Source organism: Procambarus clarkii, chromosome 17 (genome assembly GCF_040958095.1).
Source record: "Procambarus clarkii isolate CNS0578487 chromosome 17, FALCON_Pclarkii_2.0, whole genome shotgun sequence".
Lineage (NCBI taxonomy): Eukaryota > Metazoa > Arthropoda > Malacostraca > Decapoda > Cambaridae > Procambarus > Procambarus clarkii.
In genome coordinates, this window is record NC_091166.1 from 34236630 (window position 1) to 34254737 (window position 18108).

The following is an 18108-nucleotide window of genomic DNA, read 5'->3' on the forward strand; positions in this document are numbered from 1 at the left end:
AGTTAGCATATTAGCCAAGACCACAGGCTCGACTCCCTATTTATATTACATTTAAATGTGACTGTAGAACAGTCAGCATATGACCCAGGCTTCCATGCAGGTCTCTCATCTAGGCTATTTTTGTTGTTATATTCCCGGCTTTGCCGCAATCATGTTAATCATACGCTCTAGGTTCAGATTTTCTTCTTGTTTTGCAAGAGCACTGCTTAAAATCTTGTGAAATTGAAAACCTCTCTAGATTTTACCTGAAGGCCACTAACCCAACTGGCCTTGACGAGGACAGGTAGCCGGTGGCTTGTCGAAGGTCACCCCCCATTTTTTGATAGTTCTCTTTTACACTGCCAGCATTGACATGTCTGATGAATGGTCAGGCCCTGGAAGAACGTATGGTGGTAGTGCTATCCTGTGCCATAACATGCAATGTCGAGATCATGTTCAATACTATATCAGGGCGAATTACTACTCCATTTATCTTTAGTGGTACTCAACAGTATTTGATCGAACACACCACACAATCGTGTGTGTGTGTGTGTGTCTTGTTTCACCACACAACTGTGCAAATGTGCCTGGAGATGTACCATCAGAAATATCTCAGTTGGCTAATTCATATCATGATGTTAACGTCAGGGGGAGTGACTTTAACACCTATTTTTTCTCGGCAAGATACTGTACATATTCAAATACGTTTAATACGTCCATGGATGCTGAAAATGTACCTAATCCTGCTATCAGTAATGACTTTAATATAAAGTGTAAACTAACCCAACTATAAATGTACAAACATATATGAATGAAGTTCCAGGCTGATGATTATTATTTGTCGATTAAACGGTACAATATTTACAATGTCATTATAGGATAAAATATAAATGAATAAACAAAATAATTTCGAAATATTTTTAATTTGGTGGAAAATTGTTTGACCAATCAACAACAACACAGAGCAATTTACAAAATAATGATTACACAATTCATTATAATCTGTTGATCCAAACAGTGTAATAGTTTATAATAAAAATATATTTTTCTAACAACAATATAATTTTGGTTCGGTATTATATAAATGTTATTAAACTTATTTACACTGAGAGTGAAGGTAATTGTCACAATGTTTATTACAGTGCAAACACCACAAAACTCCTAACAAATGCCTCAAAACATGTAAAATAACGTTTCGCAATACAAACGTCACTGATATACAATATACTAAAGAATTTTTTTTACCTAAATGAAACAATCAAACTAAATTGTATTTTGCTCAGTATAAAAACATAATAAATATATATTTGGGTTATAATGACAAAAAAAAGAAGCCTATGTACAATATATTTAAGATTTTTTTCTATCCAATAATAAATTATGCAGAAAATAATTCATGCCCAGCTGATAGGAACAGTTAACACATATTTGGGTTTTCAGGACGGTCAGGTCACATCTGCTTTCAGGGGGCAACACCCGCAAAATTAAAAGTGGTTTAATTTAAATTAATTTTTGGGAGCAGAATAGAAATGTTAAGACCTACTGATGAAAGTTTCGGCCCCGTAAAGTATATATTAGAGACAACAACAATTAAAAAAAATCAAATGCAATTTAATCCCATTACATATATCTAAGCTATCGCAATAGGTTCTACTCTTGATTTTGTAAAAAAAAAAACTAATATTCAGAATATGTCTAGTTGCTGTAAAAAATAAATTTCATGGGCCATCGCCCCCCCCCCTCCCACCAGTTATGTAACAAATTACTCATTTAAAAATGTCTAACTAGCATTTCTGCGTTAATTTAATTTCTATTTTTATAAATTGCAGAGCTAGGACATTTTCACATATGTAGGATTGATGAGAGTTGCTTGGAAATTGCACTGGCAAATAGAATTTGAAGTTATATAAAATTACCCGGTACCTAGCAAAATGAATGTTAAATATTCCAGCAATATTTTGGGGCACTACTAATCTACTGATTTCCTTACAACTTCCCATACTTACTGCTGGGGATGTGTACTATAACATGTCAAAGTTTCAGCCAAATATTCTTAAAACAAAAGAAAAACAACAAAAATTCCCCTCCCCCCCCCCCCCAAAAAAAAAAAAAAAAATCGAATGTATTTATTTGTATATTTCCATATTAAATAGTTTTAACATATGACACTGCAATATATTTGATATCCAATGACATTATTAGCCCTGTTGTATAATTTATTGAACTGTAGTTAGATGTTTGCAATATCATTATTACAAAACACTTGTTCGACTCTTATTGTAGCAAATTTTCTATGCCTGCAAAATGTGATTATTTGGCTTAAAATCCATAATACCTCTGTACCACATAATCTGTCATCGTGAATATCTGAGTAATATTAGTGAGGTGAAATTACACTTTAGACATATAGGGGAGTGTGACATTTTTCGTAGTGGGGAAAGTTAATGTTTTAGGATATTGAATTTTCTGTAATATTATTTCTCAGCTAACGTAATGTTGAGTTTACCTTGCATGCTACAAATATACAATAGACATTCACCATTAATACAGAATATAAATAAACGAGGTTTATAGGGAAATACAAATTGTTCATCAATGATGAAGTGCAATAGTGAGAGCAAAATTGGAGCTGGTGAGACGTTGACCTTATATATATATATATATATATATATATATATATATATATATATATATATATATATATATATATATATATATTCATTATATATATATATATATATATATATATATATATATATATATATATATATATATATATATATATATATATATATATATATATATATATATATATATATATATATATATCGAACACCTCCCCCCCCAACCTACGCTTCCCTCCAGGTAGGCAACACTACCTGGAGGGAAACGCCCCCACCACCTGCAGGGGAACTTCCACACCATCTGCAGGGGAACTCCCTCACCATCTGCGGGGAAACGCCCCCACCACCTGCAGGTGGAATACCAGCACCATCTGCATGGGTAAGGCCTCATGGCCTCAAGATAACAACATAAGACATCTTCAAACAAGATATCAAGAAACTGATGTTTGGTGGCTCACTTGTCAAAGATTTCTTGGAGGGAATTTTCTCAACGAACACTTGCTGCCAGAAATTTAGCCATAGATTAGGTAGAGAGAGTAGTAGTAATGAGCTACAGTATATATATAATATGATTATTTAAATATATCATTTAAAATTTCCAAATTCTTTACCAACTTTTTATAAATTTTGTATTAAAAATAATTATGTAAAACGTCAATCAAGTCATTAATCTAAAATTGCTAGCTCTCAAAACCTATAACGTTTTAAATTGTTTTGACTCAACTTAAAAATTCATAATTTTGTAGTCTCCATTCCTTAAGCAGTTGTGACACATGCAACTATAAAAGTCTATTATAACTATTGTATGTGGTCCCTATCCCTTGAGCCGTTGCAACACGTACAACTATAAAGGGAGTCTATTATAACTATGGGGTCAATACCGTCACTACAGTAAAGTTGTTGAGTTGGTCCATGAAGGCATAGTGTTGAGATCAAACATGTACACGCCCAAAGTGTTGATCATCACGTTGATTACAATGATGCAGATAATGTTCATCACTATACCCGCATACATCTGTTGAACATTATACCACCTTTAGTCTAACAACACAATCATATACATTCAAGTATTTCAATATACAGTATTATACAAATCATCCTCTTGTTTTGATAGTACTTTTTGTAACTGTGGACCATCGTACATATATTGACGTAACGGACCATTAGATAAAATTTGTTACTATTCACTTTAGAGACTGGAAAAAATAAAGCCAAAAACCAAACTTAAATAATCCTCGGTCTAGTATAGTACTAGTATGTATATTAGTATTATAATACTAATGTATTATATTTGGTCTCAGTGTGTATTAGGCCTAGGGTGGTTAGATTAGGTTATGTTAGTTTTATTAGCAACATAAATACAAAACCTTTTCCAGTTTGTCCAAATTCAACAGTACCAAATTGTACTTTCTAATTGTCCATTACGTCAATATATGTACGTTGGTCCACATCGTTACTATAAGTACTATCTAAAGAGGAGAATGGGCTGGTATTATATAGCAAAGAATTTAGAATACAAGACAATAATCACTACAAACTGTAGTTATAAAAAGAAAACTGACTTACCATCTGCGTAGTCTTCATGTTTGCTGCCCCAAACACTATGGCATTAGGGGGAGTAGCAACTGGCAGCATGAAAGCATAGGAACAGCATATAGTAGCTGGTAGCATCAGATAGATTGGATTTACCTGTATGTTTAATGCCTGTAAACAAGATAAAAATTTATTTTGGACAATCAAAAAAGATTAATCTCAATTTAACTTTAAGAAATATAGGTTCAATAATGCTCGGGAATTAATGGAGCATAAGTGCGAAGAAAAGTGTTCAAGGAAAAGGCGTTTCATAACCATAGGAGAGGAAGAAGAATTTACCATGTGGGTCAAGATCTTGCAAAACTTTCCAAGTCAGACCCTGTATGAGGGAAAGATGGAATGATACGAGGAGAGGTACTGCTAGCATGATCCGTACAGAAAAAGGAAAGTGGTGAAAGGGAAGAGGGGCCCATATTAGGGATAAGAGTCAAAAGCACGACATAAGCAAGAGAGAATGTTGCAGGGACCGCGCAAGGTAACGAAGGCAGTAATGATCACGACGATACTGTAGAGACAAGACTCTAGTTTCAGCACACAGCCTCAGGGTAGGGGATGAACAAAAGGCACCAGAGCTGAGGCGTAGAAGAAATTAACACGTGATGAATAACGTGACACTGTCGACCACGAAGGAAATAAATACATCTTCGATCCTCCTGAAGATGTATTGATTAACATGAAAGTACTTAAGGAATTTCCTGTCTTATTTTTCTTTGTGGTCGACAGTGTCATATATACGTTTCGTATATGTATCAACAGTTCCTGTTGATACATTTTGAATGTTAGTGTTTAAAAGAAACATAGGATGGAAGAAACTTAAATTGGAAGACTACTCAAAAGACATCAGGTTGCAACAGAATATGTTAGGCAATCGTGGACATTAAGAAACAAAATACAGATGTAATCATAATATACAAAACTTTGCAATGAAACTTCAGCTGTATAAATGAGTGTTCTTTGGCAGTAAGCTATTAAGAGGAACGGAGTTACCTAGCTGAGGTTTCAATGCAAAAGTTACTGTTGAGGAGGCTTAAATATTGATTGTTCCAGTCACTTACCAACTCATTCAGAACTGGAAGCAGTATAGAAGCTGTGGCAGTGTTGGAGGCAACTTCTGTTAGCATGGCAGTTGAGAAAGTTACAATCATCACGATGTACACACTGTGTAAACCATTTAAACCTTTTAGCGACTCTCCCATCCACTGGGATAAACCGGACACCTTAGCGCCCTCAGCCATGGCAAAGCCTCCGCCCAGCAGGAGCACCACGCCCCAAGGGATCTTTTCCTGCACAACTTTCCACGTCAGGCAGGAGTTGTTGTCCACGCGCTTGGGCTCTGTGCAAGAATACCAAGTCCACATACTTTAGGCAGGTGCAATAAATTGGCATGAAGCAAAAGAACATTGTTCATATATATATATATATTATTCCATCATGAAAAATTTGCTGGACAAATCAATTAAGCATATTTTATTTGTTTATTTTATTTATTTCATTTATTTATATACAAGAAGGAACAATAGGATTGTGGGAGAAAATAACACTGGTGTTCTTACATTCTTACAAAGCCACTAACACGCACAGCGTTTTCTGCTAGTCCTTAATCTACACAGATAAGTTTATTCAGATGTTCACTGTAGCAAAATTTGAGTTTAACATAATATATAGAGTACATATAAATTAATGGAAATTATTACACTCTTAAAGTTGCATGGATTAAGTACTAATATTTGGAGGAGTGGGTAGCACAAAACACAGTGCGAGTTTGAAGCACAAAGTAAGAAACTATGAGGATGAAATTAAATACTTTTTGGTTGTACTTTTGAATAAGGCATAGGTTGGACATTTATTGTAATTCATTAGGGAGTGAGTTCCATAGACTGGGTCCTTTTCTTTGCATGGAGTGTTTGCACAGATTTAGTTTGACTCTGAGGATATCAAAGATATTTATTTCTGGTGTGATGCTCATGGGTACTATTACATCTGTCAAGGAAGAGTTTCAGATCAGGATTAGCATTTAGGAACAAGGTTTCGATGCCATTTTTATGATGATCCATTACATAATCCTTTACATATGGATGCTATTTTCTCAGGAACTTGATAAAAAGTTTCTCAGAAACTTGTCATCAAGTTTCAAAACTTGATTATCAAGTTTGAAACAAAAACGTAACGGTCCAGGTAGTATAGCCGGGTTCGTTCTCGACTCACAATCGAGAATTCGGGATTCGAATCCCAGTGGGACAGAAATAGGTGAGCGTGTTAATTCCTATCACCTAATGCCCCTGTCCACCTAAAAGTAAATAGATACCCAAGAGTTAGTGAGCTTGTTGTGGAATTGCATCCCGGGGAGATCCTTGGAGGAGAGGGAGGCCTCGATAAAAGCCTAACATGTACTCTACGTATATACAAACTGGCTGCCTGTCCCCCCACACAATAAATTATTAATCATTTCATTAAAAAGGCAGCAGGGGATTCAAAAGAAGTCATAAGCCAGTAAGACATACCATCTGGTTTGCTAAAGCACCAGAAGTTGAGGTTCGCAGGCAGAGCAAACAACAGGAAGACTATGAACATTGCAGGCGTTGCATCATCCACCTCCCTGCAACAGTATTTCAGTTCAATACATTTACCTGAATTTACCTGTGGGCCACTATCTAGTGGCCTCGACGAGAACAGGAAGCTGGCAGCTTGTCAAATGTCTCCAACCCCCATTTGTCCTATGATTTTATCAAGTAAACAAGAAAATAATATGAAAATATTTAACAAATTCCTTCTTCTAACTTGGAGTTCTACAGAAGTTACTCTATGAGAGAATTTTTAATATATATAAAGCTTACCGTTCCTTCACTTCAGACTCAAGGTGGATCAACAAGACTAGATTATCACTAAAAAAGCAAATCGCACAGCAACAGCCCGACACACCAACAGCCTCACACAACAACAGCCTCACACAACAACAGCCCCACACAACAACAACCCCACACAAGCCCCACACAACAACAGCCTCACACAACAACAGCCCCACACAACAACAGCCTCACACAAAAAGTCTCACGCAGGAATAGCTTCACCTACCAACCACCCCACACATAAACAGCCCTACGTAACACCGCTCTTCCTATCAATAATAATAGGTGTCATATTCACACCTAAACAGGTTAAACGGTCCAAGGTATCCTTTAGGTAAATTTAGGTAGTGCTGGAACATGCATTTATTGTGCAAATTTGAATTTTGTTAATTTCCGGGGAGAGCCTAGTCTGAATTTTTTTTATTTGGCTTCCGGTAGTGTCATTGCCTCATAAGAGATTTTCGTGTGTAAAAAGATCAAAGTCCAGATGACACGGATGCAGGACTGTGACTTGATTGGCTAAGATTCACACCGGTACGCTACTCACCGGTATTTTACTTGAGGTTAATTGTCTCAAGAGAAACTGCGAGCTAGTTTATTGGCCTAGGGACCTTTTCAGGGTTGCCGAACCTGGTACTTTCGTACAATATTTGGTACATTTTTTGCTACTTGGTACTTTTAAGTTCTAAGCGTTGATAATTTGGTAATTTTTCTATATAATTTTCCTAGTTTGATAAAAACTCAAGATATAAACTTTGAAATATTCGAATACAACAACAATAATCATTATTTATTAATTTCCCAATTCTCATTTATAAGTTTCATTACATAAGTGCCTGTGATACTTGTTGTGCTAATCTGTAGTGGTATTTGACAAGAACTTGTGTCAAAGTGTTATTGGCCTCGTTTGATGTCAACACTAGTGAGGGCAGTCACGCTGCTACACTGACCAGTCACCGTCGCACTTCCTTAAGAGGCGGTCGTTTCTTGTGAGGTGGTTATATTTGTGATAAAATAAGCCCCATTTCGCGAGCACATCGTTAATAGTAAGAGACCAGAATAGAACGTTTTACAAATACCGTGAATGTGAAATAGAAGGGAGTACTACACATAGAAAGCACTCTAAAAGAGAAAACACATTAAAAATACGAATTTAGTACATCGACCTTCAAAACTGATCAAATATAATTCTTATTTGTATGTTAAATTGCGTTAGGTTATATTGTATGTAACCAGCAACGCTATTTCAAGTGATTTGATGGAAGAGGGAGTGTGGCTCAGGTCAAGTGAGGTGCCGGCTACCACGGTGATATTATGTCTACTGATATTGAGTGCTAAACTATGTTCTAGGGCCACTAATCCTCCAGTGCAAGAAGTCAAGGCGACAGCCGACCAGTTGTCACGATTTCCTTTCAGTGACAGTAGGTCAAGTTTACCTGCAGTGGGCATTTTATATGGTTTTTAGCCACAAGGTTTAAGGAGTGCCACGAAATCATCGCTATACGTGGTTGCCAAGGATTGTAGTGGCGTTTATAGACCAGTGCATGAGTCAAGGAGGCGAAGACGGAAGACTTCAGAGTCAAGAGGAAGTCACACACTCGTGGTATTGCCAGGAAATCGGTAGGAAGGGCAGTGAGCAGCCATGTGACACCAGGAATTCCGCACCAGCTGGGGCCAGATTCACGAAGCAATTACGCAAGTACTTACGAACCTACACATCTTTTCTCAATCTTGACGGCTTTGGTTATATTTATTAAACAGTTTACAAGCATGAAAACTTCCCAATTTACTGTTGTTATTGTTATAAACAGCCTCCTGGTGCTTCCGAGCTCATTAACTGTTAAATAACTCTAAACAAATCCACGAAAGATTGAGAAAAGATGTACAGGTTCTTAAGTGCTTGCGTAACTGCTTCGTGAATCTGGCAACCAGTGGAAGTGACGCACACGACCAACAAGAACTCTCCGGACGGTCGCCAGGGCTGAAGTCCACTTAAATGGTACTTTAGATGGCTAAACAACTTCCCGTCTCCCCACTGAGTTAATTCTACGGAATCAGGTGAGGATATTTTGTGTAACATTATTATTCGCTATAAATATATTTATGCATTGTGGATGAAGGAAGAGTACTAGGAGTACTTGTGTATGCATTGAGGTATGTGGTGAGGCTAGGATACTAGGGAGAGACTATGACGTATACTGCTTTAGTTTACATTTATATTTGCACTAGTTATATTATTGATCAAGACTGTACCAGTTATTATTATTGATCAAGACTGCACCAGTTATTATTATTAATCAAGATTGCACTAGTTATTATTATTGATCAAGACCACCAGTTATTATTATTGATCAAGACTGCACCAGTGTTATTATTATTGATAAAGAGACAGTGATTATTTGCGCGAAGTGATTATTAATATTTGTTATAAATTTATTGTCCTCTGCGAACAAGAGTAAAGTGACGTAGTTCTGGTTTAATTCAGTTGCTGCCGCAGCCTAGTGAGTCTACAGTTTCAGGTCACTTATTTTAAGTTGAGACTATTTATATTATTGTCCCATCATTTGATTTCATTAAATGTATTTATGTAAGCAAAGTATGTCCGCACTCCTTTCTGCAATTTATGACATAAAACTGACTTACACTGCGTGAACATTATGGGAAAGATGGTATTAATGACTACAATGGTATTATGATGATGTTGGATTACGTTCGAAACAACAGCCCCAAACACCAAAAGCCCCTCACACTAGCATTCCCACACTAAATAGCCGAAGCTCAATCCCCACAAGTACAACTAGGCGAGTACACACTAACAATCCCACACACACTAACAATCCCACACACTAACAGCCCCGCTAACAGACCCACACACCAGACCCACATAGCACCCGCAAAGTTTCTAATTAATATATTTTCTGAGAGAAGAGGAAATGGGGGTAGAGGGGGAGGAGAGGGAAAGTGGTGGGGGGGGTGGGAACACGAACATGGGGACCATGTTGGTGGGGTAGGAGGGAGGAGGAAGGGGAGGATAAGAGACTCATACAGTTGTTTCAGTTCTTAATAATACATTTTCTGAGAGAATGGGGAAAATGGGGGGAGGGGGAGGACCAGGGGGATGATGGTAGAGGAGGGAAAAAGGGTGGGACGGGGTCAAGAGGGAGTGGGAGGAGGTGGAAGAAGGGAGAGTATCCAGGCACCACCTGGTACTCCTCCCCCCCTTTCCCTAGATTACCTATACGAGAGATGTCTGAATGATTGGCTTTCTGTCTATCCAAAATTGAAGGTCAGACGCCTGGGTTAGTGTAACTCAAATTAGTAGAGGGGAAGGGTCTGAGGTACGGGACAGACATAAGCTGGTCAGTGTAGGCCCAAGTTAACTTCTTTATGAAATATTTGCAATTATAAACACCCCACTGCCATTTTCAAGGAGTCAAGTGTGAAATATGGCGTGGTTAACATGAAATTGTTACTGAAAAGAAATGAAAAAGGAAGCGAGAAAGGAAAGCAAAGTATCTGAGACCTATTCATTCATTTCCGTGCTTTTTGAGGGTACTAGTAAATTTTAGTGCTTTTTGAGGGTAGCAGTAAAGAGGGGAAAGGAATTTTTGTTAACTTACACTCCAAAAGCATCTTCAAACCACTTTGCCCATCCAGGGATGAACTCTGGAGCCCTGAAGAGCCACAGCAGAACAAGAATGATGAAGAGGGTCAGCACTACAACCTCCTGGAAGGTGATGAGTCCCAGCTCGCGGTACTTGGCTAATATCAGCTGCTTCACTGCCTTCTGTCGCTCCTCTGATGGATTTTGGATCATTTTCTTCCTTTGGCCACTGAAAAATATTTTAATATGAAAATCTGGATTTTAAATTTTGATTAACATTATTAAATCTAGATGTGATTCCATAGTCAGTGAAAAGACGTTTAATAATTAACGTCTTGTAAATAATACATTCTCATAAAATAATACATTTTCATAAAATAAATAATACATTCTCATAAAATAAATAATACATTCTCATAAAATAATACATTTTCAAAATAATAAATAATTCTCATAAAACACAGCGCTGCTATACTGATATGTACAACAAGAAATAGGCATTTGAAGATTATTAAACAGTTCTAATTTGACTCTAGTGTGATTTACAAAAGAAAACATGATTATTCTGAATGGTTAATACTCAAATTCTGACATGACCCGTCCCCCTTTTATTACAAAAATAATCTAACTAGTTTGAATGGGAAGTTGTAAATGAGAGAGCAGAGAAAAGGAATGTCAAGCGAGACCTGATGACTGGTTACTTAGGTGTGCTTGGCACGTCCACTGGACTTGCAGAGACTGCATGTGGCAACACTGAGACAATCTTGCTTCAATAATGCATTTGAAAGTGTGATAATAAACCTTTTCCTGTCAGTAATGCTGCAAGACAACGTTGAAAGAAATGTGAGAAGAGTCAGGGAATCTAAGATTAATGTATTGGTTCTCAAATACACCCTAAGAATGCTCCCCTGTAGGATCCCTTCCTTCTAGTAATCAGAGGGAGAGAGAGAACTCAGACAGTAAACACTTAGTTCGAAGGAAGTTTTCAAATAAGTAATGGTATCCTTTCTCCGAGACCTCACTATCCAGGAGAAAGCGCAGGATCTAATGCTTCCACACAGTATCATCGGCCTTCACCAAGTTAAAGAAACTTGGAAGTGATGTTGTTTGGAGACATTCCTCACATGTTTAGGGTGCCAGTGGCGGAACGCATCTTCCGAAGACCACACTGGAATGGGAAAGAAACATGCCACGTTCTATATACCAGGCTAGTTGGTCACGTATCGTTTCAAGCAACTTTCATGTGCAAGAAGAGAGATGGATGGAGGAGAATAGTATTAGAGAACACCATGATCAAGAGAAAGGGTCTCTAGCTCATTCTGAGACGATTGCAAAAGTATACAAGAAAATCTTCTTGAGATATCTGCTTGCATACATTGAAAAGTGTTTGCAAGGGAGATTTCTGTCTGGAAGTCGAGGGAAATAAAGTGGAAAGGTCTCACAAGACATTATGGGCTTCAATAACAAAAATGTTAAGAATTGATAAATTTGTTTCAGTCATAAGGCAGGACAGTGACAGTTATAGGACTAACCGATAGTTTAACCAAGCATTTAAAGAAGGAAAACGAATAAGCATGAGAGCATGGTTAGCTACATTAACAAAAGAACATAAGCGACCAGATTATGATACCAGAAGGACAGTAATGAACACCCGAGTGAGAAGAGAACCCGAAATGCAATTTGAAAAAGACATTTCAGAAAGCCGCAATTAGAGGAAAGGAACAGTTAAGAAACAGGTGATCAAAATGTAACATCCATTTATGAGAATGATAAAGTGTGTGGCGAATTCAATAAGAGTTTCCATGAAATTTGACTGTAGTACAAAGAAAAGTTCCTGAACGGAGGGGAATGGAATCACACCAAGCGGCACTAGAGGACTTCAAGATAACCAGAGATAAATTACGAAGGCACTTGCTGGAGCTGGACATGGCTAAGGAAGCTGGACCACATGGAATCTCAGAGTAAAATAAAAGAAAACGGAAGTCTGATGTTAGCCACGTAATATGATATATAACAAATTATGAAGACGGGAGAACTTCCCGGGACAGTTACTGTATTGTCAATATATAAAAAGGGAGACAGACTGGGCACTGGCTGGTATTCTTACCTGAAGATGATTCAAGGTGATGTAAAAAACAACAAGAGGCAAGTAAAACCTCTGGAGGGAAGTTCCTTCATAGCAACATCAGTCATGATCATCAAACACAAAATTATAACGGGAATAGAAAGAGCAGACAAGCACAGAATATTTAGCACGGGTGGTACTGGAAGAAGGGGACACAGGTGGAAACTAAGTACTCAAATAAGTCACGTACGTATTAGTATTAATTTTGTCGGGATAGGAAACAAATTGAATACACTAAGAACAGAATGGGTGGAGAAAGACTATACACAGCTACAACTGTAGATATGACAGAGCCAAAGAGGCTCTGAAACTTGTACACCAGTCGGTTAAGGGATAAGATGCGTAACCAAAGCGTCGTAGCCCCTGCAGGTACAACTGGGGGAGGTAAGGTTTAGGTCCCCTAGTTACCTTAACCTTACCTAGGAGGTAAGGTTAAGGTCTCCTGACTTTCAAGTCAGGAGAAAGTGTCGTGCCATTACGTCTATATAGATCTTGGAAGGGGATGAGGATAAGGATTTGGGATGGGACGGGGAAAAAATGGGGGCCCTAACCACTTGGACAGTCGGGGATTGAACGTCGACGCGCAAGAAGCGAGGCTTTTGTTCTACCGTCTAGTATAGGGGGAGTACAACTAGATAAATACAAGCATACAGACTCCAGAGCACATAGCAATGGAATCACATCAGTTGCACAAGATCAGTTGCACAAGCAAGTATGTCATACATCAGAGTAGTTTTCAGAAATCTAAAAAAAAAGCTATTTACTGCACTGCACACAATCTATGGGAGATGTAGGTGGTAATTGGTGGAGATGGATCCTCCATAAGCCTCTATTTAAACCAGTATAGGACATATATTGATAAAGTTCAAATATATGCCACAAGATTGGTCACATAATAGAGAGGATTGGAGTACGAGGATATACTGAGGGATCATCATCTTACAACATTAGAGACGAGAAATGGGAGATATGATTACGACATATAAGATCGTAGAAATACTAACGAAGGTAAATAAGGGACAATATGTTTAGTAGGTGCAACATCAGAACGCGAGGCCATAGCTGGAAGTTTAAAGATGAGAAAAATAACCAAAGGGATGTAACTTAATATTTAATTAACCAAAGAGTAGTAAGTAAATGGGATGGACTTGTAGACACGAGGCTGCTGACCCAGAGGACCAAATATCAAAGGGTCAGCGATGCCAATAATAGTTCTTAATTACTATAAAACAAGAAGAATATTAATGTTAGACTTACCACAACATTCCTGAGAAGTAGAGCTGCAGCCACAGCCAGGCCAAGACCACACAGATCAACATGCCGGGAACGTTGAACAGCATCCACGAGAGAAAGTTAAGACCCGTTTGGTTCGCTGTACGAGCTGTTGGAGGCAGTGATAAGAGTTACAGGTCAAGGGTCATACCATGGCAATTGAATTCAATTTCTTTATTATGCACCCCATACCCATCCCGTGGGCGGTGGTGGAAAGGGCAACAGAGGCACATAATCAGTTCAAGAACTGAACCCCCTTTTAAAACTTTAGAACCTCCTGTGCTGAACTTTTAAATCAAATAACAATCTCTTAACGATACTTATACAATTATTAATGTTTATATATATATATATATATATATATATATATATATATATATATATATATATATATATATATATATATATATATATATAATGTCGTACCTAGTAGCCAGAACGCACTTCTCAGCCTACTATGCAAGCCCCGATTTGCCTAATAAGCCAAGTTTTCATGAATTAATTGTTTTTCGACTACCTAACCTACCTAACCTAACCTAACCTAACTTTTTCGGCTACCTAACCTAACCTATAAAGATAGGTTAGGTTAGGTAGGGTTGGTTAGGTTCGGTCATATATCTACGTTAATTTTAACTCCAATAAAAAAAATTGACCTCATACATAATAAAAAAGGTAGCTTTATCATTTCATAAGAAAAAAATTAGAGAAAATATATTAATTCAGGAAAACTTGGCTTATTAGGCAAATTTGGCCTTGCATAGTAGGCTCAGAAGTGCGTTCTGGCTACTATATATATATATATATATATATATATATACACACAATCATTTACACCATGGCACAAGTATTTACGTCATTAAATAACTTTGATGAGTAATTTTTTATCCCTTAAATTGCTTCTCTAAATCATATTAAAGGGCTAATGCGATGTTTAAATCTACAAGAACTTTGTTTACGATGTTAAGATAGGCGATAACTTTGTTTCAGAAATAGTTTTGAAAACTTTACAGTTTGACTAGAGACAAGGGATTGCATGTAGCATGCACTGAGGAACAAGCAAAGGTGTATTTTTCAGTGCAGAGGAAGGCTTAGTTGCATGCATGCATGATAATAAGCAAATTTAATCTTTGAAGCATTAGTTCAATACTGCCCATAATCTGACCTTTCACAATAACTGAATCACGTGTTTTGTGATTATTCTTGCAATATACATTACACACACACACACACACACACACAGTTGAGTGCTCAACCCCCGCAAGCACAACTAGATGAGAAAGAATTACTGTATTACTCAATAAATGTTTATATGTTGAGTACACACCCACACTTACACACACACACGAGAAGATAACAATTAACCGGCATATTTTATTTGTTATTATTTGTTTAAATACTAGGGGGAGGGGGGGGTACCAGGAGTTACCCAGGTCAGTCTGTCTCATCTCTGTCTATCTTCACTTATCGTAATTATCTTCTTATCTATTTCCCTAGCTCTCCATCTCCCCCTTTTTCGTCCTGCCCCTTTCCCCCTCCTGCTTACTCCCCCCCCCCTCAAGAAGCACTGAATAAATGTCTCAAATGCTTTGCTTTTATTTCACTTTTCGTTGTTCATTTTTTCTTTCCAGTGACACATCCATGGCAATCACCTGCCATATGTTGCACTTGACTTCATTGAAATGACATAAGGGTCTTTATAATTTATAACAATTCTTAAAGCATTTTATTTAGACCTACCCCTGATAAGCCTATGTCCGTTCCGTACGACAGACCATTCCTCCCTGCATATCTGGGTGAGGCTAGCACCAAGGGTCTAGCCTCGAACTTTGGACAGACAAACATTCTCTCTCTCAGTGTAAAAATATATACCCCTAAGCTATTACAATTCCCAAGCTAGCAAGACGTTTCTCCTGTCAATAATAACTTACTCCTGCAACAATCCCTTAAGAACCATGTTAGTGCCACTGCCTGTAATGATGCCAGTGCCACCGAGGTCTGCAGCATACATCACTGACATCAAGAGCACCACCTTAGTATCCTTGTAGAGTGTGTCCGCCTCAGTCGCGTCTGGTCCATGGGCACTGCTCGCTCGTCTGGCACTACTGACAGGAAAAGGCACTCTAGTCATGGTCGCTTTACCGTCCAGTTCCTCCTCAGGAATCGTATGAGCACGTTGGTGCCAAGCAGTCTCGTCTTCCTTGTCCTCACTAAGTCTTCCAGTGAAAGTAAACAGTAGTAACATGCTTTATTATAATGCAATAGTTTGAGCCCTTTAATATAGGTTGTTATCATGCAGGTGCGTCTTAAGCATAGTCTTTCATAAACCCAAGCCCGCAGAGCTCTCAAATAGTCTTCAAACCTGCGGTGAAGAAATTAAAAAGATATTAGTACAGACGTAAACAGTTTTGGTGTCTGTAGTATATCCCATATTTGGTCATGCGATAGTAGAGAATGATCCAAAATCACCGCCACCAGTGCACCTGTGAAGCAATTAACCTCTGGAAACACCTCCACCAGTGCACCTGTGAAGCAATTAACCTCTGGAAACACCTCCACCAGTGCACCTGTGAAGCAATTAACCTCTGGAAACACCTCCACCAGTGCACCTGTGAAGCAATTAACCTCTGGAAACACCTCCACCAGTGCACCTGTGAAGCAATCAACCTCTGGAAACACCGCCACCAGTGCACCTGTGAAGCAATCAACCTCTGGAAACCGCCGAAGGAAAATTTGCAGTTAATTTGAAAACATATCGCTGTTTTCTTACCAAGACTCACCAGTGGATTAATTTCATTCTTTGGATATCCCAAAAGAACTTTCCTGCAAGATAATACCAGCAAAGCTTCCCATGAACATGCAGCAGGCTAAAGTAGCCTTCATGCAGCAACTGTGCTTGATGTTGCTGTGGTTGCGTTCAGCAACGTCAAGTCCACTTAGAGAAGAATGAGCAGTGTAGCAGCCTCTAGCTATCCGCAGTCTTACAGCCAAGATGTAGGAGATCCCCAATGTGAAATTATCCGATTAATTATTCTTAATCCAATATTTAAATGAAGTTGCTTCAAAAAATGTTAACAATAGAAGTGAAAAGTTGCGAAAAGTATATTTTTAATAACCGGAACTTTTCTCATTGGCCTCGGGTGGTGTAGTGATTGGAGTTTATATGTTGAAGCAAATGTCAGTAACCTGGCAAGGACGCCCTTTATGACCAGGTTGGGCCCGGTGCCTGTGAGGGAGCCAGTGCCACCCAGGTTGGCAGAGTAGGCGGTAGCCAAGAAGCACATGTCCCTGAGGGCGCGACACGACTCGTTGGGAGGTAAGGTGGTCAGGCCAGTGTTGTCCGCGTCCTTAGACGTCATATCCACCTTCTTCACACTCACTTGCTCCAAGTTGCCATTCTTGCACTCGCTGTCAAGATGAACACTTTCAGAACATTATCAGCGATTAGTTTGTTAGCCCGAATCACTCCATCTGCCTCGGTGAATCTAAACTACTTTCTGTAACTGGACAAAACATGTAACAAGATAAATGTGCAATAATTATAAAGACTGTTGCAATTAAACAAAGTCTTGTTACCAAATTGAAGAAAATCAATAATTTGGGGGCTTTTGGTATACACATATTGACACCACTGTTGAAGTGAACAAGCGCTGACCTAGAAATAAAGGCATGAATGATTACCTAACCAAAATTACTAAATTATTTCTTGTCAATGAAACATCCTGGAATTTCGAGTGGTTGTAGCACTGCTCCTCTGATGGCGTGTGACGCGTCAACAAAACAAGTGAATACAGTCACGTGGAGCGTCAGTTCCGTCTGCATGTTGGAAGGAAAATAACAGCTGAACCAACCTGTCCTATAACAAATTTCGTCTGAATTTGGCAGTTTGCCCGTACGACCGAAAATGGACATAATTTAAAAATGAAAAATAATTGAAAATAAATTTTGCATTTCTTTTTCTTCTCCACAACAGCAAGTTAAGGGTCCTCTGATAGGTTAGGAGGGCAAGAAATGCTTCTTAAGTTTCAAAACGTCACGAAAACCGTTAACTGAAAGTTTCCTCTCTTA

The 18108-nt window shown here is 38.2% G+C and overlaps 1 protein-coding gene across 1 annotated transcript in view; it reads right to left on the bottom strand.

Annotated features, from left to right (window-relative positions):
- Positions 1 to 2812: 2812 nt before the first annotated feature.
- LOC123772373 (Na(+)/citrate cotransporter) overlaps positions 2813 to 18108 on the bottom strand; it is a 96655-nt gene continuing 81359 nt past the window's right edge. Inside the window, 8 exon segments of the mRNA XM_045765459.2 lie at positions 2813 to 3618; positions 4170 to 4307; positions 5252 to 5529; positions 6698 to 6792; positions 10663 to 10875; positions 14029 to 14135; positions 14137 to 14152; positions 17227 to 17448. Of these exon segments, the coding sequence (XP_045621415.2) occupies positions 3490 to 3618; positions 4170 to 4307; positions 5252 to 5529; positions 6698 to 6792; positions 10663 to 10875; positions 14029 to 14135; positions 14137 to 14152; positions 17227 to 17448 (1198 nt within the window). The 3' untranslated portion in view covers positions 2813 to 3489.